Source organism: Cervus elaphus, chromosome 19 (genome assembly GCF_910594005.1).
Source record: "Cervus elaphus chromosome 19, mCerEla1.1, whole genome shotgun sequence".
Classification (NCBI taxonomy): Eukaryota; Metazoa; Chordata; class Mammalia; order Artiodactyla; family Cervidae; genus Cervus; species Cervus elaphus.
The window spans coordinates 87130827-87155841 of NC_057833.1; the positions used below are offsets into that span (position 1 = coordinate 87130827).

At 36.7% G+C, this 25015-nt stretch overlaps 1 protein-coding gene across 2 annotated transcripts in view; it reads right to left on the minus strand.

The window, feature by feature from the left end:
* PIK3CB (phosphatidylinositol-4,5-bisphosphate 3-kinase catalytic subunit beta) overlaps positions 1 to 25015 on the minus strand; it is a 181214-nt gene that overhangs the window by 85375 nt on the left and 70824 nt on the right. For both annotated transcript variants that reach the window (XM_043874129.1, XM_043874130.1), the window contains exons 3-4: positions 10424 to 10610; positions 7096 to 7321 (exon numbers count right to left, since the gene is read on the minus strand). In XM_043874129.1, coding sequence (XP_043730064.1) covers positions 7096 to 7321; positions 10424 to 10594 — 397 coding nt within the window. In that variant the 5' untranslated portion in view covers positions 10595 to 10610. The remainder of the gene's footprint in view (positions 1 to 7095; positions 7322 to 10423; positions 10611 to 25015) is intronic.

Genomic DNA, 25015 nt, shown 5'->3' on the forward strand with positions numbered 1-25015 from the left:
AACAGCTTTTTCATAAGCTTATACTTATTCTAATAAATAATTCTAGAAATTTAAAATAAATTGAACATGTACACATTTTTATATGCACATTAATTTTTACCTATCAGACTGGCAAACACTTTGATAAAACCTTGAGCTGGAAGGGATAGAAGAGAAATAAGCATATTTAATAATTTATTAAAAATTACACACATAAAAACACACATTTTGACCTTGGAATTCCAACAGGAATTTCAACCTGAGAGACTTAGGACAAATGAGTGAAAGTCAAATATGCTCCCAAAACCAATCACGGAAGATGCCCAGCTTCTTCTGGGCCCACCTCCAGCTTCCCCCTGCCAACAACTAATCAACTAAACAAGAAAGTCAACCACTTTCTCCAGAATGAAACTTAGTCACTCCCCTGCCTGACTCTGAGTTACTGCCAAACACAAAGTTTCTTTATTTTGGCAAGCTGTGATTAAATATTATGTTCTTATTTGAGTGGTTATTTTCCACACACCTATGGAAATAACTTTTCCATAGTCATGTATGGTTTTTCCCATAGTCACGTATGGATGTGAGAGTTGGACTTTAAAGCAAGCTAAGCGTCGAAGAATTGATGCTCTTGAACTGTGGTGTTGGAGAAGACTCTTGAGAGTCCCTTGGACTGCAAGGAGATCCAAACAGTCAATCCTAAAGGAAATCAGTCCTGAATATTCACTGGAAGGACTGACATTGAAGCTGAAACTCCAATACTTTGGCCACCTGATGTGAAGAACTGACTCACTGGAAAAGACCCTGATGCTGGGAAAGATAGAAGGCAGGAGGAGAAGGGGATGACAGAGGATGAGATGGTTGGATGGCATCACCAACTTGATGGACATGAGTTTGAGCAAGCTCTGGGACTTGGTGATGGACAGGGAGGCCTGGTGTGCTGCAGACCACAGGGTAGCCAAGAGTCAGACATGACTGAGTGACTCAACTGAATTGATGGAAGTAATTGTACAAATAAGATGATAGAAGTACAAGAATGTTCACTGTAGCTTTCTTTATTATAAACAAAAAATTGGAAATAACCTAAAAATAATCTTAAGACGTGGTTTAAAAAGTTAAGGTATACCCATACAGCATGACAGAATGGTACAAGTGATAAAAAAAATTAAATGTTCTCTGTTATTAGGGGGAAAGGTCCCAGATACATTAAATTTATAAAGCAGGGACAGAATGGGTCTCACAAGATTCCTTTTATGCAAATTCAAAAGAAAGAATACACAATATGTATACATTTTTGCCTTGGAAAGAAACTTGAGATAATATTAATAGAATTTTATAGTGTTGTAGAGGAAACCACAGTAAAACAAGTTGTTACTTTTGATTCCACAAGATACAACCAATATTATATTTTAAAAAATCATATCATTTGAATATACATATGGCAATGAGTGTTACCTCAATAGCAGACTCATCAGCATTGTCTACTTACATTAAAAGTTATCATTTTCAAAATATTAGCATTGATTTCTGATATTAAATATTAAAAATGTTTTAAGTTGCATAATACAAAAAGGTAAAATCCATAGGGTAAAACGTAATTTCGTGGATACTTTAGATCTGGAATAAAACAAATTACTCTAAATCAGTTATGAAGGAACCATAATTTAAGTTAATGGCTATAGGACCTATAAGAAGTAGGTAGAGATATATATAAAGTAGATTTGACATGACTTTTTTTTTTAGTAGATAAAGGGTAGATCATTTGATTTTTGCTAGATCTTCTCACAATCCATTTCCAGTCCCCAATGTGAATAATTTTTCTAAACTGAAAATGTAATGCTGTTATGCCCCTATTTAAATCCCTTCAATAGCTTCCCAACTGCTCTTATGAGTTCTCTACTTTTTCTATTACTTGGATGTCCCTGCATACTCTGAAGCTGGTTGCCTTTCTGAACTTCCTGCTTATCCTGGCGTTCCCTGTCAACAAATCATAGTCAATTTCCTTTATTCCTTGAATAGCCTATCTTTCACATATGCCATTCTGATTTGCTTTTCCTTCTTCCAACCCCATTCACCTGCTCAACTCCTAATAAGCACTGAGATCTCAGTTTAAGAGGATCTTCCTGTCTTACCTAGCTGAGAGAAGTGACCCTCCGTGACTCAGAGCAGCAAAGACCACATCACCTAAGTTCACTGCTATGGACCTCAAGTAAAAACACTCAAAATAAACTGCTGAATTGCAATTGCTATCACTTTGGTCATTTTTTTCAATATATTACAAATACGGGACTCTTTTCATAGAACTATGAGAGTCAACTGAAAAGTACACATTTCTTTCATTTACTTCAGACTCACTAAATCCCAATCTCTGAAAATTTGTATTTCAAGAAACTGATGAATGGTCACCTAATCTATGACAAAGGAGATGAGAATATTCAATGGAGAAAAGACAGACTCTTTAATAAGTGGGAAAACTGGACAGCTATATGTAAAGGAATGATATTAGAGATGTGGAAAACAAGCTTATGGTAATGGATACCAGGGGATGGGTGGGGGGTAAAGAACTGAGAGGTTAGGATTGACATATAGACACTGCTGTATATAAAATACGTAAGTAACTAGAACCTGCTATATAACACAGGAAACACTACTCAATAGTGTGTAATGGCCTATATGGGAAAAGAATCTAAAATAGAGTGGCTACATGTGTATGTGTAATTGAGTCACTTTACTGTACACCTGAAACTAACACAACATTGTAAATCAATTATGTTCTAATAAACTTTTTTTAAAAAAGAAGAAACTGTAGAAGTCTGAATTTGGGAATTCTTACCAAGATTTCTTAAAAATAGAAACTTTGTCAAAAATAAAAAAGTTAGGCTGAGTAATTTCACACCTAGTTAATTCCCTGTGTGTCTTGTGTATGAAAATTTGATAGCAAAGCTTAAATCTTAAGAGTACTGTATAGTTTACAATCAAATAGAATATTTTTTATTAAAAAGTACTGAATGAACAATTTCTACATACTACAGATAACTTTAAAATCCTTAGACTACATATTTCCATCATTTTAAGGAATATTAAGGGGGAAAAGGAAGTGTTCAAATACTTTTATCACAATGCTGACAAAACTCTCTGATCAAGAGTTACCGCTGGGCGTTTGAGGAAACTGAGGCAAGAGTGACAAGCACCCTCACTAAAGAGAATAGTCAGAGCCCCAGCAGCAAGGCTGCAAATAATCACTTAGAATAAAGGGAAAGTAAAACGATTAGTCATAGCATTTCTCAGGAAAAGGTATTTTTAGACCCATCAGGGCAGTTATGTCTGTAAAGGGTCTATTCTTGTCTTTGAGGAGGAGGAGGCAGCAAACTCTAGTTCCTGAAGTTAAACTGAAATAATTGTTTATTGTTTCCCCAGGAGGCATGACCTCACCAAGTACTGATTGTAGTCATCACATACAAATCAGCAACTGCAAAACTTGACTTGTTAGGTATTTAATGTGGAAATTCACTCTAAAACATCAAAACAGACTTACTCAACTTCGTAAATGAATGTTAGTATTTGAACTTGTGTATACGATCATAATGCCAGCTTTCCTAAACTATTGTGGGTCTAAAGTATATAAAATTTGTAAATTTTAAAAGCTTATAAACTATTTACTTAATTTCAATAAAACACTCCTGACATTTTCTTAGTCACTCAAGTTGCAGAACACACTGAATAAAACTTTTTCTACAATAAGCTTTATACCAGATAAAATATGGTGCACTGTTTAAAGAAAGAAAAATTCAGTTATAATATATATGAGATCCCTGTGCCAAAGTTAGAACTGTCAAATTAAAAAAAAAAAAACAAACCAAAAACAGTATGACCATTCTATTTGAATTTTAGATAGTGAATGACATTTTAGCATTAAGAGAATAACATCAATCTCTTGTATTTTTATATGGTAAATCTGACAAGCACAGATCAACATAATGATAGCTCATGAATCCATATGCTTTAGAGATCAAAATCCAAAGAGAATACAATGATCTAAGATTTGAAAAGATGCTCAGTCTCAAAAAGACACCTATACGTTAACTGATAAATGTTAACTCTGTGACGTGAACCTTTTGAATTATCAAATATTTCAGCTTGTCTAAAAATCAGCAGAAAAATACAGAAAAACTATTTTCATGAACAACTATAAAACCCTTAAAAATAACTATCAAAATATTATCAGGGGATATTCTTATTCTGGATAAGACTATAAGTGATTTTTTATTCTTTCTACTTTTACAGGTACTCTTCAAAAAAACAAAAAAACTTCTACTAATGCAGACTACACTTTTTAAAAAATATTTGAAGCTCTAGACAATATAAAGGAACACTTTCTACTGAAGCTATTAATATATTTTTTAAAAATCTGTAAGGTATACAATTACAAAGCTACTTAATGGGGAAAAAAGATACTGCCAAAGCAAACTAGTTACCATCTGAAATAATCAAATGTTTTTAAATACCAGAGTGTCACTTAGTAAATCAACAAGCTTCTGTTCTAAACACTCAGAGAATTTAGTTCCCCAATGTAATCATTAGAATTTTAACTACAGGGTAAGATCACCTAGCTTATTTAACTTATATGCCGAGCACGTCGTGAGAAACGCTGGACTGGAAGAAGCACAAGCTGCAATCAAGACTGTGGGAGAAATATCAATAACCTCAGGTATGCAGATGATACCACCCTTATGGCAGAAAGTGAAGAGGAACTAAAAAGCCTCTTGATGAAAGTGAAAGAGGAGAGTGAAAAATTTGGCTTAAAGCTCAACATTCAGAAAACTAAGATCCTGGCATCTGGTCCCATCACTTCATGGGAAATAGATGGAAAACAGTGGCTGCCTTTATTTTTGGGGGCTCCAAAATCACTGCAGATGGTGATTGCAGCCATGAAATAAAAAGATGCTTACTCCTTGGAAGAAAAGTTATGATCAACCTAGATAGCATATTAAACAGTAGAGACATTACTTTGCCAACAGAGGTCCGTCTAGTCAAGGCTATGGTTTTTTCCAATAGCCATGTATGGATGTGAGAGTTGGACTGTGAAGAAAGCTGAACGCCAAAGAATTGATGCTTTTGAACTGTGGTGTTGGAGAAGACTCTTGAGAGTCCCTTGGACTGCAAGGAGATCCAACCAGTCCATCCTGAAGGAGATCAGTCCTGGGTGTTCATTGGAAGGACTGATGCTGAAGCTGAAACTCCAGTACTTTGGCTACCTCATGCGAAGAGCTGACTCATTGGAAAAGACCCTGATGCTGGGACGGATTGAGGGCAGGAGGAGAAGGGGACGACAGAGGATGAGATGGCTGGATAGCATCACCGAATCGATGGACATGAGTTTGAGTAAACTCGGGGAGTTCGTGATGGGCAGGGAGGCCTGGCGTGCTGAGATTCATGGGGACGCAAAGAGTCAGATACGAATGAGTGACTGAACTGAACTGAACTGAAGATCAAAGATGGTACTATAATATCCTGAATTTGATCAATATAGGTAGACAATCCAGATCCAATAAAGTCACCATCTCAGTAATCCCTTGTAGTATGTAATTCAAGTTAATATCTTGTCTAAGGCAGAATACCGCTGGTCCACTAAACACCTAAGATTACTAGAACAAGAATGACTGCTCCACATTAATTGTGTTATTCACAATTTTCCCTGGAATTAATATGCAAAGACTATAGACATGATATTTCTTGACTTGCTATAAAAATAACTTCTACTTAAAAGATAATTTTACTTATGGAGTCAAATTTATGAAAACTTATCAATCACCTTAAAGTCTCAATTACCACAGAGAGTTGTATATAAATTATGTTCATACCTCGGGGTAGTTTACAAGAAACTCAGGATGTATCTCTTAGAAAAGGGCTTCTCAAACTAACAGGCAAAGGAACAACTTTTTCATTTCCAATCTGACAAAAACCAATACTTCTATAAAATAAAAATAAGTCAAAGACATATAGATGGCCAACAGGCACAGGAAAAGATACTCAACATCTCTAATTATTAGAGAAACACAAATGAAAAGTACAATGAGGTATCACCTCACATCAGTCAGAATGGCCTTCATTAAAAAGTCTACAAAGAAAATGCTGGAAAAGATATGGAGAAAAGGGACCCCTCCTACGTTGTTGGTGGCAATATAAATTGGTGTATCCATCGTGAAAAAAACAGTATAGCGGTTCCTCAGAACAATAAAAACAGAGTTGCCACACGATGCAGCAATCCCAAGCCTGGGCATGTATCCAGACAAAGCTGTAATTAAAAAATATAGATGGTTCCCTATGTATTCACAGCAGCACTATTCACATAGAAACAGCCTAAATGCCCATCAACAATAAATGGATAAAGAAAACGAGGTATATCTATGCAGTGGAACATTCAGCCATAAAAAAGAATAATGCCATTTGCACAAAATGGATGGACCTAAAGGCTATCATATTAAGTGAAGTAGAAAGAAGAAAACAAATACTACATGTTATCATTTATATACAGAATCTAAAATATGACACAAATGAACTTATCTACAAAAAAGAAACAGATTCATAGAGAAGACACTCATGATTGCCAAGGAGGATGGGGGCTGGAGGACAGATGAACTGGAAGGTTGGGGTTAGCAAATGCAAACTATTATATATAGAATGAATACACAACAAAGTCTACTTACTGTGTAGCACAGGGAACTAAATAAAATATCCTATGATAAATCATAATGGAAAGAATATGCAAATGAATGTATGTTTTATATATATGTATATATAAAACTGAATCATTCTTTGTAGAGCAGAAATCAATGCAACATCATAAATCAACTTTACTTCAATAAAATAAATTAAAAAAATAAGTCACTGGAAAAGAAAAAGATAAAGAATTTATAAGCCCTTGTTGTGGCAATATCACATTGTTAGAGAAGTTTCTAAAGATTTATTTTGATTTCTGGTTTTACTTTATCTAAGACTGATAACATCGAGACCATAGACCACTCCTTGCAAAGCAATGTTATAGCGTGTACTTACTACATGTTTATAGATATATGTAGCAACAAACGCTAAATTCATACTAAGAATGGTTTAAATTACCTCTTCCTATAAGAACTCCAATTTTTGAGTCTAATTTTTCCCCTGGGTCACAACTTCTTGTCACTAATTTGAGAACTGGAAGAAAAGGTCTGACATCACAAAGTCTTCTTGTTTCATCTTCGAGCTCCTCATATACAGCAGTTTGATTCACACATGCAAACATATAGGAGTCGATTTCCATAAGGAGGTTAAACATTGGGTAATTGGTAACTTGTTTCCATAACATCTGCAGAAAAAAATATGACATTTTATGAAATGGAAATACTTGCTCAAATGCACAAAGATATATCTACAAGGATGCTTACTGTAGCACTTGTTGGAAAATTCAAAAACTGAGGACAAGCCAAATGTTTAACAATATGGGTTTGGTTGAATGAATTACAGAATATTACAGAACTATGAAAATAAGAAAGAAAAACATGGTAATGTGGAAAGTATACAAGGTAAATCACAGTTGGTTTCTTTTAAAATAGCAAATTGGAAGAGAATACAAATAGTCTTAACCCACTTTTGTAAAATAACATAATGGTATAATTTAAAAAATACATTTACAAAAACGAAAGTATTAAAAGTAAGTATCTATGAAGAGCAAGAATCAATGAATACTTTCATATTTAGCATTCTTCTAAACATAACTTCTAATAAAAAAAGAACATTTAAAGTATGTATCATCTATCACCTTCACACAAAATTTACATTATTTCTGTCCTGAATTCATTTCTATTTACCAGAGTCATCTCCATTAATTAGGATTGCCCTGTCAGGACGAGCATAATCTATCTCTCATCATCTCCCCTTAATTCTCCTAAATGAGATCATATAAAAGAAGGTCACCATACAAATACAAGGTGGATTACATATTTTAATTGCAACCAGGACAAAAGCCAACAGCTGAAAAATGAAAATGATGGCCAAACCTCAGATTCAGGTACATAAAACAGAAAAACTCAAGGCTAGGCAAAAAGAAAGAAAGGAAAAATAGGTAAATTGGATTTCATCAAAATTTAAAACTTTTCGGTATCAAAGGACACTATTTTGAGAATAAAAAGCCAACCCACAGAATAGAAAGAAGAAAATATTTTCAAAATATATATTTCACAAGAGATTACCATCCAGTATCCATAAAGAGCTCTCATGACTCAACAACAAAAAAAACAACTGAATTAAAAAATGGGCAATGGTACTGAACAAAAAATTCTAAAAATAGTCCACAAGAAAATGAAGAGAACGTGACATTATTACCCATTAGGGAAATGGAAATAAAAATTTAAATGAGGTACCACTTCACAACCAGAAGAATGGTTATTATTTTTTAAAAAAGGAAAATAACAAGTTCTGGCCAACATTTTGAGAAACTGGAACCCTTGTGCATTGCTGATGGGAATGTAAAATGGTACAGCCACTATAAAAAAAAGTTTGGCAGTTTCTCAAAAAGTTAAAACAGAATTACCATATGATCCAACATATGGAGAACAAGGATTCATACTGAAACTTAAACATCAATTTTCAGAACAGCATTATTCTCAATAGCTACAAGTTGATTATAGCAAAAATGTCCAACAAAAGATGAATGAATAAACAAAATGTGGTATATCCATACAATAATATTCAGTGTTAAAAAGGAAAGAAATTGGGATACATATTACAACATGAATGAAATTAAAAATACTATGGCTAAGTGAAAAAAGCGAGACACAAGGCTGATTATTGTGTGATTCCACTTACATGAGGTAGCTAGAATAAATACTAGAATGGAGATTACCAGGGGTTAGGGGAGCAGAAGTTTATTATTTAGTAAGTATACAGTCTGTGTTTAGGATAATGAAAAGTGTTAGATATGGATAATGGTAATGCATTGGACAACACTGTGAATATACTTAATACCAAGAAAGTATGTGCCTAAAAATGACTCTGATGAATTTTAATTTTATTTTACAACAATACATTTTTTTAAATGAGCAGGGTTTCAGTAGTTAATTAAGCTTCAGCTATAGCCACAGTCATCCATACCTGCTACTGGTGACTACAAAATAAAGTGTACTCTCTGCACCTGTAAAGTGCCTAAAACAATTTTTAATTGTTTTTCACTTCAGGGATCATGCAGCTCTAGAATTTTATGGCTCCCCAATGAAGAAGCTTGGAAAACAGTTGAGAGGCTATTCCAACTCTAGTACTTTGTCATAATATTTTTTTCTTAAAAGGATCACAGTCCTCTACGGGGATTCCATATTGGGTTCAGCTATTTGAAATACATTAAAGAGAAAGTTTAGAAAAATAATTTCACTTATAAGTCACAGTCTTTACAAATCAAACAGCACTCACCAATTCACTTGAAAAAATCAACCAACAAAACAGGCAAGCCTTGTTATATGAAAGAATTTGCTTTCAAGTGAGGACATACCATTCATTATGGGGGTGGGGAGGCAGAATCTAGTAAACAGCAGAAAACCTTTTCTTCCCCCAGAGTGACCATGAAAACTAGTGGGGATGGGGACAGAAGATGGGGAACAGAAAGGGAAGGAAAAGGAGAGAAGAAAAAACAAACCAAAAGTCATATTAAAAAAAAAAGTGACAAGTACAAAGACAGTAAGTACAAAGACCTTATCTTTAAACACTCTCTGACAATGTCAAATTCCTTTTGATAAGCTGAACAAATCTTTCAAACGAGCTGCCATAAGCTAGTGTGTCTTAATTCAGGTATCACACATGGATTTTTTTTTTTAATTAAAAGTAAGTGGGAGTAAGAATGAATACGTTTACACACACACACACACACACACACACACACACACACACACACACACACACCCCGAAAGTGGCTCAGCCAAGTCCGACTCTTTGGGACCCCAAGGACTGTACCGTCCATGGAATTCTCTAGGCCAGAATACTGGAGTGCAAAGCCTTTCCCTTCTTCAAGGGATCTTCCCAACCCAGGGATCAAACCCTCCCGCATTGCAGGTGGATTCTTTACCCGCCAAGCCACAAAGAAAGCACAAGAATACCAGAGTGGGTAGCCTATCCTTTTTCCAGTGGATGTTCCCAACCCAGGAATCGAACCAGGCTCTCCTCCATTGCATTCTTTACCAACTGGGCAATCAGGGAAGCCATTTGTGTCTGTGCGTGTGTCTGTGTGTGTGTCTATACACGTATAAACCAAAAAGAAGATCCAAGACAAAATAGGGATTGAAATCTTTAAAATATAATAACATAAACTTCTCTTAAATTTGCCATATGATTTACATTAATAACATTGTAAAATGGAGGAATATATCCCCCAAGTGATAAAGTAAGTAAGCTAGGTTTACAGAAAGCTCACCTAGTAACATACCTGCTTAATACAGGAAATGGTAGCTTCACGAGGAACCTCCAACTGGATATAAATCCCAGTGGGCAAAAGGAAATCCACGGGTATGGAGCCATCAGACGCTATCTGTGAGTCCACTGCCCAGATGTCAAGGACGTCTGCCATAGCAGGAGGCATCATGAAGTAGAAGCACATTCATAACCACGGGGCTCTAGAAATCAGTAGGTAAAACTCAGTGAATTAATAAGCCAGATTTTACACGAAACATATTAGTCCTTGGATTTCAATACAGTCAACAATGTAACAAGAGGCCAATTAAATTAAGCAAGACTAAGCCACATTACTTAAAATACTTTAGGATATCACTACATGAATTATGTATATACACCATATTGACTCAAATTCAACGTAACTATATGACATGTAAAAGACGAAAGGTTTAAGAAGTACAGGGTCCTGAGAAATTCAGTTAATGACCACTCAACAGAGGATTCTCTCCAGAGAATCCTAGAGGATTGATATTGGATTCTTCAGCCAAGTTTTTCTTGGCAAATTCCATGAAAAGTGGGAATCAAGAGAGCTTTCTTTCAAAAAGACTTTTCTATCAATCGATGTGAGAAACAAAATGTCGTGAACTTCGATCCATGACCCCTCATCAAAGTATTAAAAAAATAAAATTCCACAAACCAGCTGGCAAGGCCTCTTGCCCTGTGACTCTGACCTGTTTTTCTTTGCTTCTCCAACAATTCCACAGTCCAGGCTCTTATGCCACAAGTTTTGCCTCCTGCTGCTAGACTTGTGTTCACAGATATGTTGACACTCCCCTTACCAAACCAGTATTCCAACAAATGCACCCTCCAAGTGGGCCATTTAAGTCTCATCTGTTTTAAGTGCTTCCTTCAAGAAAGCACAACAATAATCCTAAGAAGAACATGGGCAATAAAGTTAAAAAAGAAAAAAAAAGAAAAAGGCTCAAATCTCATTTATTAAAAAAATCCAAATCTTGTGTCAAAAGATACAAGACCCAATTTACAGCATTGGGGAATCAAAAACAAAAATGACATCCATGGATTGAAACATGTCAAATATATACAAATGTGAGACAATAATAATAAAAAAAAGCCCTTCACTGGTCAACTTTGAAGGCTGCTTTGAAATGATCTGGGAAATTAAAATATGAATTAAATATTAGATGATTTTAATAGGAACCTTCATTTTGTGAGGTATAATAATAGAATGTTATGTTTCTAAAAATCAGTCTTTATCACTCAGAGATGCATAATAAAGTATATAGAGGAATAAAATGAAACTATCCTTGGCATGTGCTTTAGATTATTCCATTTTTTAAAAAGTGAAAGGGCAGCTGATTTCAACAATGACAAAAAGGTAATCTGATGAGAAAAAGGGTAGTCACTTGAACAAATGGTGTCTCAACTAGTTATTCTAGTTTCGAATACCTAGACATCCATAAGCTAAGAAAATGAAGCTCAATCCACACCTCATACCACTCATAATGGACTGTAGGTCTAAATGTAAAAACTGAAACTGTAAAACCTCTAGAAGAAAACACAGAGAAAATATTGTGTTCTTGGATTAGGCAAACAGTTCTTAAATATGCCACCACAGGCACAATTCACAAAATAAAAGATTAATAAAATGAACATCACCAAAACTAAAACCTTCTGCCTTTAAGGATGACACTGTTTAAAACATAAAAAGACAAGCCACAGTATGAAGACAATGCTTGCAAACCAAGAACTCTCAATATATAATCATAAGAAAAAAACTCAGTTTACTTGAATTGGCAAAAGATTTGAACAGAAACTATCAAAGAGATAGACTGATGGCAAAAAGGCTTAATAACATTAGTCATATAAACTAAAATTATAATATGATACACATCTCTTTCAGGGGCTAAAATTAAAAAGACCAACCATACCAAGTGCAGACAGGGAGAAGAACCGCAACTCTATACACTGCTGATGGGAATGTTAAACAACAGAGCAACTTTGGAAAACAGTTCGGCAGTTTCTTAACATACATTTATCGTATGATCCACTCATCCCACTTCTAAATATACACCTAAATGATATGAAGATATAGGTCCACATAGAAACTTGTACCGTTCACAGTTCAGTTGAGTTCAGTTGCTCAGTCGTGTCCAACTCTTTGCGACCCCATGGATCACAGCACACCAGGCCTCCCTGTCCATCACCAACCCCCGGTGTTTACTCAAACTCATGTCCATTGAGTCAGTGATGTCATCCAACCACCTCATCCTCTGTCATCCTCTTCTCCTCCTGCCTTCAATCTTCTCTAGCATCAGGGTCTTTTCAAATGAGTCAGTTCTTCACATCAGATGGCCAAAGTATTAGAGCTTCAGCTTCAACGTCAGTCCTTCCAGTGAACACTCAGGACTGATCTCCTTTAGGGTGGACTGGTTGGATCTCCTTGCAGTCCAAGGGACTCTCAAGAGTCTACTCCAACACCACAGCTGAAAAGCTATCAATTCTTCAGCACTCAGCTTTCTTCACAGTCCAACTCTCACATCCATACGTGACTACTAGAAAAACCAAACCGTCGACTAGACGGACATCTGTTGGCAAAGTAATGTCTCTATTTTTTAATATGCTGTCAAGATTGGTCACAACTTTTCTTCCAAGGAGCAAGCGTCTTTCAATTTCATGGCTACAGTCCCCATCTACAGTGATTTTGGAGCCCAAAAAAATAAAGTCTGTCACTGTTTACACTGTTTACACTGTTTCCCCCCTATTTGCTATGAAGTGATGGCACTGGATGCCATGATCTTAACTTTTTAAATGTTGGGTTTAAAGCCAACTTTTTCCTCTCATCTTTCATCAAGAGGCTCTTTAATTTTTTGTTTTCTGCCATAAGGATGGTGTCATCTGCATATCTGAGGTTACTGATATTTCTTCCCAGCAATCCTGGTTCCAGGTTGTGCTTCCTCCAGCCCAGCATTTCTCATGATGTACTCTGCATATAAGTTAAATAAACAGGGTGACAATATACAGCCTTGACGGACTACTTTCTCTATTTGGAACCAGTGTGTTATTCCAAGTCCAGTTCTAACTGTTGCTTCCTGACCTGCATAAAGATTTCTCACATGCAGGTCAGGTGGTCTGGTATTCTCATCTCTTTCAGAAGTTTCCACAGTTGTTGATTCACACAGTCAAAGGCTTTGGCATAGTCAATAAAACAGAAGTAGATGCTTTTCTGGAACTCTCTTGCTTTTTTGATTAGCCAATGAATGTTGGCAATTTGAACTCTGGTTCCTCTGGCTTTTCTAAATCCAACTTGAACATCGGGAAGTTCACAGTTCACATACTGTTGAAGCCTGGCTTGGAGAATTTTGAGCATTACTTTACTAGCCTGTGAGATGAGTGCAATTGTGCAGTGTTTGAGCATTCTTTGGCATTGCCTTTCTTTGGGACTGGAATGAAAACTGACCTTCTCCAGTCCTGTGGCCACTGCTGAGTTTTCCAGATTTGCTGGCATATTGGTACTGTTCATAGAAGCCTTATTTATGCTAGCCAAAAGTTGGGGAAAATTCAAATACCCATCAACAAGTGAATGAACATTTTAAAGAGTGGTATATTCATACAAGGGAATGTTACATGGTCACAAAACAAAAAACAAACAAAAATCCACCATGGACACATGCAACAATATGGATGAATCTGAACATAATTATGCAGAGTGAAAGAAGCCTGACAAAAAAAGAGCACATATGACTCCATTTATATAAAATTCTAAAAAATGTAAATTAGTTTACTGTAACAGATGAGTGCTTTCCTTCTATGGGAGAGGGGCAGGAAGCAGGAAGAGGTAAAAGATAAGGATTACAAAGGGACACAAGCAAACTCTTGGGAGTAATGGATTTGTTCATTATCTTGTCAGATGATGGTTTCAGGGATATGTACATATGTCAAAATATATCAAATTACACATTTTAAATATGTGCGGTTTAAGTCAATTATCCCTCAGTAAGTGTTAGTCCCACGTCCAACTCTGTGCTCCCATGGACTGTAGTTCACCAGGCTCCTCTGTCCATGGAATTCTCCAGGCAAGAAGAATACTGGAGTGGGTTGAAGTTTCCTTCTCTAAAGGATCTTCCTGACCCAGGGATTGAGCCCAGGTCTCCTGCATTGTGCAGGCAGATTCTTTACCATCTGAGCCACCAGGGAAGCCCATACCTCAATAAAGCCGTTTATAAAAGTGAGAGAAATAGACGAAATGAGAGACAAAACATTGGTATTGACTGAGGTTGGGACATGAGGAGAACACTGTGTTACTTCTCTGATTTTGGATATGTTTGCTATTTTTCATAACAAAAAGGTTTTGTTAAATTCCACCTACACCATTTATCAGTTATGTGAATTTTTATAAGTCACTTACTTCTTGAACCTTCAGTAACAAAAAACAAAAAAAAGATTCATACAAAAATATTTCTCCTGGGAACTGTGACAACTGAAGGAGCTAAAACGGAGTGCCTGACACATTTCAATGACAGCTTTCTCCCTCCCCTCAACATCCTAGCCATGACTGATCCCTCCTTCTTAACTCTTACACGTCATAGCCTAGATCCAGCACACTGACACTGTGTTAAAGGTTTTGAATCTTTCAGACATGCCAGCCTTGTTTCTGTAGACAGAACAGACAATAATTAAAGACTGTGTTCTCAGAATCTAATACCTGAGTTGTAAACCTGGCTCCATCACTCACTAATTAAGATGTCTTGGGCAAATCACATTATCATCTTCCTACTTAAGTTCCCTTACCTGTGAAATGGTGAAAACAACAGTAACTACATCATATCATAGTTATGAAAACTGAGTAAAGAATGCCCAACCATAATAGGCCCAAGGTTTGTTGTTACTTACAATTAATTTTTATTCAAAAACCAAAAGTTCTTTTGAGCTGTGAGTTATATATATTCAACCACATTGTTTCTCCAAAAGTGATTACACATAGTAGCCATTTGCAATTGTTTAATGAACTTAAGACCAAATACTATTGTTGCTACTCCTACAATATTTTTTAAAAAGCTCAAGGGATAATGGAATTTATAACACTAAAGGTAAGTACTTACTGTGTATCAGGATTCTACTAAAATCTTTACATGCATTACTTTTATCTTATCCTGACTACTACCCTGTGGTAATACTACTACTCCTGAAGGAAGTACCTGAGACTTAGACAATTTGAGATCTCATTCATGGATTAAAAAGTAGCAGTCTTGGGATATCAACTTGGGTCTAACTCTGGAGAGTGAGCCCAACTCTACACTCTACATGATAACTGCTAAAGCACCAGAAAAGGAGTCTGAGACATTTGTTGTTGTTCAGTCGCTAATCATGTCCGACTCTTTGCAACCCCATGAATTGCAGCAAGCCAGGCTTCCCTGTCCTTCACTGTCTCTCCGAGTTTGCTCAAACTCACGGCCATTGGGTTGGTGATGCCATCCAACCATCCTATCCTCTGTCACCCCCTTCTCTTGCCCTCAATCTTTCTCAGCATTAACATCTTTTCCAATGAGTCCAAACTTGGGTCTAACTCTGGAGGGTGAGCTCAACTCTACATAATAACTGCTGGTGGTGGTTTAGGCGGTAAGTTGTATCCAATCTTGCCACCCCAAGGACTGCAGGCTGCCAGGCTCCTCTGTGCAAGGGATTCTCCAGGCAAGAATACTGAGTGGGTTGCCATTTCCATCTCTAGGGGATCTTCCTGACTCGGGAATTGAACCTGGGTCTCCTGCATTGTAGGCAGATTCTTCACCAACTGAGCTATGATACTATAATATACTATAATAACTGCTAAAGTACCAGAAAAAAAGTCTGAGACATTTAACCATAATAAACCACATTACCTGACCGTAAGCTCCTTGACATCTTGTGCCTAGCTTTTTAAAAGACTGTCATGTAAATCCATGGCTGATTCATGTCAATGTATGGCAAAAACCACTACAATATTATAAAGTAGTTGGCCTTCAACTAATAAAAATAAATGAAAAAATTAAAAAATAAACAAAAGACTGTCTTTAACCACAGCATATAGTGAAATCACTATATTTAGTAATTTTAAACTGACAACTTTCACAGACAAGAAAAAACCACACAAAGTTACTACAAGATGTCATTAACAGACACTGATCCTGGAAATGCTTTAAGCAAATCACTGCAGAACAGCCTTAGAAACTATTTTCAGTGGAGGAGCTTCTCAACTTTGCAGGTAGATATTCAAGAAACATCTGCATACTGAAAACATGCTACATCAAATTTTAAAGACCATGCTTTGCTTATATTCAAATAACACCATGCAAAGACAAACAGGAAAAAGCTATTTCCTGAACACCAAGAGTCAGGAGACATACGAGAGTCCGGTGTTGGCAACAAAAACTGAGAGGACAAACTCAAGTTAGCATGTAAAATTGAGATGGGTTTATGAAACATCAGAATTATAATCAAGATAAACCTGTATACTCCTCTGGTTTCTTTACCATAGATTTTTGGCAAGATTCTCACAACTGAAACCAAATCACCTGATGAATATCGATAGTAATACAGGAGCACAAAACTCTAAAAACAAAAACTCTGAAACCTCACCCTTATCAGCAAGTAGAAATGATGAGGATTCCTGAGCCTGTGGAGCCTAGAGTAGCAACCTTTTCAAAGAAACTGCACCTCACTACCCAACAACATCAACTCCCCAGATTCAAAATTCTAAACTTCTTAGGTATTAAAGGGAAAATCACTATGGTAGATTTAAGAATTTCCTGATGAAGTAGTTGGATCTAAAATGAATTACAGGAATGAATTCATGGGCCCCTGGCTTCCCTTCTTCTAGATGTGTCATTCAACACCCCCACACATACTATCCTTAATCCTGCCCTGCAGAAATGCTGACACTTATCACCATGTCTCATACACTTTCCTGCCTTCTACCTGAAATCTATCATTCCTCTCCCTAGCATGTCATCCTGACCAACTCTCACACTTCTAGACTCTTGGAATCTGTCCCTCATACTCCTCTGTGCACTCAAGCACCAGGGCCTATCTGTGTCAACGAAGGAGTACACTATACTAAAATCCATTGCTATGGGATAGTTTCCCAGCCTCTTCTATTTCCAGTTCAATAAACACTTACTTCTGGCTGAATGAATTAATGGATTCAAATTCTATAGAAATCACTAGAACAATTATATTTGATCATTAAAAACGTGATTTGTTTTGTTTTGTTTTGTTTTTCTTTGCCCCAAAGCACGGCATGCAAACTTAGTTCCCTGAGCAGGGATGGAACCTGCTCCCCCTGCAGTGGAAGCACTGAATCTTACTGAGTGAACTGCCAGGGAAGTCCCCATTAAAAATGTGATTTATATCATGTTTGACAGGAAAAAAGTGGTCATCAATGTGGTCTCTCAGTACCTAGTATAAGGAATACCATAAACAGCTTCCAAATAGATATAACTTTTTTCACCGGGGGGAGGGGAGCAGGGGGAGGAGGCACCAGGTATTTGCTGGGTCTTTCATGTGCTATATACAATCTTTGTTGAGGCACACAGGCTTCTCTTGTGGTGGAGCACAGGCTCTAGAACATATTGGCGCAATAACTTGTGGCCTGTGGGCTTATTTGCTCTACCGCCTATGAGATCTTAGTTCCTCAACCAGGAATCAAACCTGGGTGCCCTGCATTACAAGGTAGATTCTCAACCACCAGACTACCTGGAAGTCCCAACATTCAGAATTCCGATTACTTAATACCATCTTGTCTCCAATCCATAAATGCCTGTCATGTGAAGAGAAACATGAAATACGTCTTATCAACTACTATACTCCCTCTGTGCCACTATTCCAATAATGTTACAGCCATTACCAAAAATGATGTATTTTCAACTAATGTTTGACTATAGAACTGTTTATTCCATAAAAAGACATCTTCTATTAAATTTAGATTCGGGAACTCCCAATCTGGTGTCAACTGACAACCATTATTTTTAATACAGAGGAAAAGAAAGTAGAATTTTACTTCAGAATATGCTATATTTAACAATCATAATGCCTTAAATATTTAAAAACTGGCAAAATATTATAATTTGCAATAATCAAATATTTTCTCTGCCATCTCAAAATGCATTATAAAGTTTAATCCTTTAGCTTTACAGTTAACCATGGTCATTGCTTACTAAATCAACATCACACCAATCTCCAAAATCAATTCCCCTATCTTCAATTTCTTCTTCTGAAAATATCTCTTATGGAAGTATAGTTGATGTATAGTGTTGTGTAAAATTCTACCATTCAAGAAAGTGATTCAGTTATAAACACACACACACTCTTTTACATATGCTTTTCCTTTATGGTTTATCATACAATATTGAATATAGCATGAGGGCCTTGAAAACTCGCAGATTTCACTATCTGTGAGGCTCCTGGAATCAAACCTCTGCAGATACTGCAGGTGAACCGTAATGAAAAGTTACATCCATGTCTATAAATTTCTACCTTGATATTTTCATATTAATCATTTACTAACAACTGAGCTAGAATGGTTGTAATTACATACATATGGTATGTAATTAGAGTCTAACACTGTACTTGTGTGTCACTTCAGTAAAAGTACTTTTATTAGACCAGTTCTCAAGGTTTTCAAAGTACTTCAAGCTAAATACTACCTAAGAGAATGGTTTTCAATCCTCATGTTCAGTACTTTTTAAGTAATTTACAAATACTTTAAAAACTGAAATGAAATTATTAAATAATTTACATACATATATACTTGATTTGAAAGTAAACCCATATGATCTTCTAATTATAATACAAAGAAGAAATAAAAGAAAATAAAAATGTATATTTCAGTATGTGAAAAACTGGATATAATCATTCTGTGCACAATAAAGTAGTCAGAGGTCTGAATCTATACGTACAATCACCATGGATGTGACAGCTACAAATGCAGACTGATTAAATGCCACAGAAGCCACTGGTGCCATAGATTTTAAAAGTATCTTCCAAAATTAATGTACTAAAATCATGTAAAAATACTTTGTATTATATCTTTATGTAAATAAAGTTCAGATCTAGGTTCAGAAAATAATAAGACTTTTAACCTTTACGTAATAGTACTACCTCCCCGAATCACTGTAACAACAGGAACAACAAAATCATTGTCCACAAATTTCAGAAGCATCTTATAGGAGGCATTTCACACTGTCCAGCTTGAGAACCACTGCTCTAGATAGTTCCTATTATTTCTCAAAGGATTAATGGGATCTCCACAATTTATCTAGACCTACTACGTACAAAAGAATTGTACAAAAAAGATCGTCACAACCCAGATACTCACAATGGTGTGATCACTCACCTAGAGCCAGATATCCTGGAATGTGAAGTCAATTGGGGCTTAGGAAGCATCACTACAAACAAAGCTAGTGGAGGTGACAGAATCCCAATTGAGCTATTTCAAATCATAAAAGAAGATGCTGTGAATGTGCTGCACTCAATATGTCAGCAAATTTGGAAAACTCAGCAGTGGCCACAGGACTGGAAAAGGTCAGTCTTCATTACAATACCAAAGAAAGGCAATGCCAAAGAATGCTCCAACTACTGCAGAATTGCACTCATCTCACATGCCAGTGAAGTAATGCTCAAAATTCTCCAGGCCAGGCTTCAGCATTACGTGAACCGTGAACTTCCAGATGTTCAAGCTGGTTTTAGAAAAGGCAGAGGTACCAGAGATCAAATTGCCAACATCCGTGTGATCGTCGAAAAAGCAAGGAGTTCCAGAAAAACATCTACTTCTGCTTTATTGACTATTCCAAAGCCTTTCACTGACTGGATCACAACAAACTGTGGAAAATTCTGAAAGAGATGGGAATACCAGAACACCTACCTGTCTCTTGAGAAACCTGTGTGCAGGTCAGGAAGCAACAGTTAGAACTGGACATGGAACAACAGACTGATTTCAAACAGGAAAAGGAGTACGTCAAGGTTGCACATTGTCACCCTGCTTATTTAACTTACATGCACAGTATATGATGAGAAACGCTGGGCTGGAGGAAGCACAAGCTGGATTCAAGACTGCTGGAAGAAATATCAATAACCTCAGATATGCAGATGACACCACCCTTATGGAAGAAAGTGAAGAAGAACTAAAGAGCTTCCTGATTAAAGTGAAAGATGAGAGTGAAACAGTTGGCTTAAAGCTCAACATTCAGAAAACTAAGATCATGGCATCTGGTCCCATCACTTCATGGCAAACAGACAGGGAAACAGTGGAAACCGTGGCTGACTTTACTTTTTGGGCTCCAAAATCACTGCAGATTGTGACTGCAGCCATTGAAATTAAAAGACGTTTAATCCTTGGAAGCAAAGTTATGACCAACCTAGACAGCATATTAAAAAGCAGAGACATTACTTTGCCAACAAAGGTCCGTCTAGTTAAGACTATGGTTTTTCCAATAGTCATGTATGGATGTGAGAGTTGGACTATAAAGAAAGCTGAACATTGAAGAATTGATGCTTTTGAACTGTGGTGTTGGAGAAGACTGTTGAGAGTCCCTTGGACTGCAAGGAGATCCAAACAGTCCATCCTAAAGGAGATCAGTCCTGGGTGCTCATTGGAAGGACTGATGTTGAAGCTGAAACTCCAATACTTTGGCCACCTAATGTGAAGAGCTGATTCATGTGAAAAGCCCCTAATGCTGGGAAAGATTGAGAGCAGGAGGAGAAGGGGACAACAGAGGATGAGAAGGTTGGATGTCATCACTGACTCAATGGACACGAGTCTGGGTAAACTCCAAGAGTTGGTGATGGACAGAGAGGCCTGGCGAGCTGCAAGTCCATGGGGTCGCAAAGATTCGGTCACAACTGAGCGATTGAACTGAACTGAATGAACAGTAATGAACAAAATTTCTCATACATTTCTACTTGTCAATCAACAGTGTTTCTTATACTTGGCTATTTTGTTTTCAGCTAATTCTTGATGGGCAAAAGAAGCTCTTAAGTCAAGAAGACTTTAGCCCCTTATCTGATAAGCGGAATGTAAGGTGAGTATAAATGGCTCTTAGTTTTCAAGACCCTTAGTAAACATGCTGATGGGGTAGTCTACCTAAAATCACAGGGTAACTTGCAGCACCTAGGAGCTTCTTTCACAACACTTTTAAGTGAAGTACTGAGAGATGGGGTATACTCACAACATGTGCTGTGCTGAAATTAAAAATAGTATGTCCTTCATCTGACCTAAAACAAATAAGGTAACAAACCAACTGGTATCAGAGAAATCTTTTATAAAGATATTCTGAAGAAAATTAAATTACTGCTACATAATTGCAATGTGTAAAAATAAATGTGTTCTGGTTCCTATTCCCCTAAGGCAAGCTTATCTTATATGGAGCATCACACCCAAGAGTCCAACCTGAGAAGTAACTCATGGTTTCAGGTTGGGCGGTACCTTAGGAGTAGCAGGCCCTTCCTATTTTAAAATTTAGGAAGCTAAGGCCCAGAGAAATTACGTAAATTACCACGGCGACACAGAGACACAGCCAAGACCAAAGTCAGATTTTTTTCCCAAGCAATTAACATACTCAATAATTGTTTTTTCTTTACCTTTACCCTTTTCCCCTCCCCTTCCTTAAAGGAAATGTTTTTCACAGGGTTGCCCTAGCACAACAACCCTTCACAGGCTTACTCTAGCACAGGCTTACCCTGGCAGAGCAAGCACAAGACCCCACCTCAGTCAGGTATGGCTCTTTAGTTTGAGCATTAAGCAAATGATCAAAGGCTGCGGACAAGCATGAAACTACTTGTGAAAACAACTCTTCAAGGAAGCTATCAGAGGGCAAAGGAACTTCAGCAGTGACAATTAGCTCAACAAAGCCCTTAGACTCTAATTACAAACCCGTATCCTGTCAATTGTTCACTGCAGAAAGAGAGGAAGGGGTTTAAACATTCTCAGTTTCCCTAGCAATGTGCCAGCAAAACTATTGGATTTACTTCTCTCAATAAAGTGATAATAAGCAGAAACCAACATCGACCTCATACAGATGAACAAGAAGTTTAGACAAAAACTTCTTAGAAAGTCATGGGGAAAAAATTTGGTAGACACTGAAAGGGAATTTTAAAAAATATTAAATCGAATAGTATTTACTCAATGTTTATTTGTTTACTATTACATAATATAGCTAGAAGACAAGTTAATGATCATTATAAAAAAACTGGAAGGGGCAGTGCACTTATCATGAACACCACATTTACTAATTAAACCTGCAGGTTCTAATCATAGACAAGTGACAGGATTTTGATTTATCTGGGTTTCTGTCCCCCCATGTCTATCAGCCTTATTTATTGATTCATTTACAATAAAGTATCCATTATACTGAACACTGAAAAACTGAACATTATAGAACTCCATTTGTTAAAGATGGTTATTTTTTCTGAATCATTATCATTTCAGGTAAAAGCTCTCTCTAAAGTACTTCTAAAAATTACTAAAGAAAATTGCTAAATCATTTAGCAGTTATTTCAAGATAATCTTATCATTTCTATTGAAATAAAATATTCAAATTTATCATCTAAAAACAGAAGCTGGGGGGCTTCCCTCCTGGTCCAGCAGCTAAGAATCTGAGCTTCCACTGCAGAGGACACAGGTTCAACCCTGGTCGGGAACCAAGCTCCTGAATTCCATTTGGTTGGGGGAAAAAAAAAAAGATGGCACTCTAAAGAGCTAGAAACTATGTGCAAATATACATTGAGTCTTGAAAATTTTTTTAAACCTACTAACTTATTATCTGTTTAAAAACCTAAATCAGAAAAATTTTCATACATGAAGCAAAATACACAAATGACAAACTTGCAGATAAACCAATGGTCCAATCATGAAGAAATATAAAAACAATGCTATGCCCCCGTCTGATGGCAGCTTAAGCAGCTATTTACACTGGTTTGTCAAATGTGTATAATAGAAATGTTTATGGATGATATATCCAGTAACATATAAAGCAGTACAGTAAGTACAATTAGAATTCTGTTAACGGCAACAAGGGAAAAATCATGAGTACAACCTAATGCATGGAAATTTAGGCTGGAAAACCAGAGTCTGGGAGGGGGAGAGAGAAAAAGGGGGTATAAGATGAAGTTTGTAAAATGGTACCAAAATCCCAGTTACAAGATAAATAAATACTAGAGATGTAATGTATAACATGATACCAATAACTAACACCACTGTTCTCATCATAAGGAAAAAATACATTTTCTTTAAGGTTGTTTCAATATGAGATAACAGATATTCATTAGCCCTACTGTGGTAATCATTCCATGATATATGTAACCCAAATCATTATGTTGTACACCTTAAACTTATACAGTGCTGTATGTCAATTATATCTCAACAAAACTAGAAGAAAAAAATGAAAGAAATTAAGGCTGGAAGGAAATACATTAATATGGTTCAAAAGTAACTATAAATAAATACTTGCTTTTTTCAATAATTCATCAATGAGGGCATAACAGATTATAGAGTTTTTTTTTTAAGTTTTGCTATTCTGGACACTGAGAATAATCCAAAGGAAGAACTCAGGTCAGAGCTAGGTTACTATTCTTAATGTCTGTGTTCATCAGTATCTCTAAACTGCAGATTTTCATAATATCAATGGCATACAACATGATAGAGTAATTTCTACCTCTTGTGTACATTAGTAGAAACTCTGCTTTATGAAGCCCCAAACCCCTGAAGTGTCTATTACAGCTCCTGAGGGAGAAGTGTTCAGTGACATTAGGCTCTGTTTACAAATGAAAAGCCATGCAACCAGAGTACAGGTTATTCATTTTGGTCTGTTATTTTGTGATCCATGATACAGATTCAAAAGTAGCAGCTACATGTACTATTCATGGAATTTAAGTTCCCAACACAATACCTCAGTGTCAGTTTTTACTTGTCGTCAATATATTCACAGCGCTCGAACTACTAATATAAGCATCTGACTATCAGGCCACAGCCCATAGGGTCACAGAGAGTTGGACACAACTGAGGCGACTGCTCTCACGCATGGTCTGCTACTGGAGAAGGAAACGGCAACCCGCTCCAGTATTCTTGCCTACAGAATCCCGTGGGCAGAGGAGCCTGCTGGGCTGTGGTCCACAGGGTCGCACAGAGTCGGACACGACTGAAGCGACTTAGCAGCAGCAGCAGCATGGTCTACTACATGGGCTTCCCTGGTGGCTCAGAGAGTAAAGAGTCCGCCTGCAGTGCAGGAGACCAGGGTTCAATCCTTGGTTCGGGAAGATTCCTGGAGAAGGGAATCGCTGCCCACTCAAGTATTCTTGCCGGGAAATCCCATGGACAGAGGAGCCTGGTGGGCTACAGCTCATTGGGCTGCACAGAGTTGTTTTCAACAACTACTACAATTGTACCTGAGTGTTTTTAGCACGTAAATAGCACAATATTTTTATCACAAATGACCTTTCTTTATTTTAGTTAAATCACATTTTTCTTAATGTATGTAAGCAGATATTACCTATAAATTTATTTTTTAATATAGCAAAATAAGCATTATAAAACATATCACAGTGACTTCCCTGATGGTCCAATGGTTAAGAATTCATC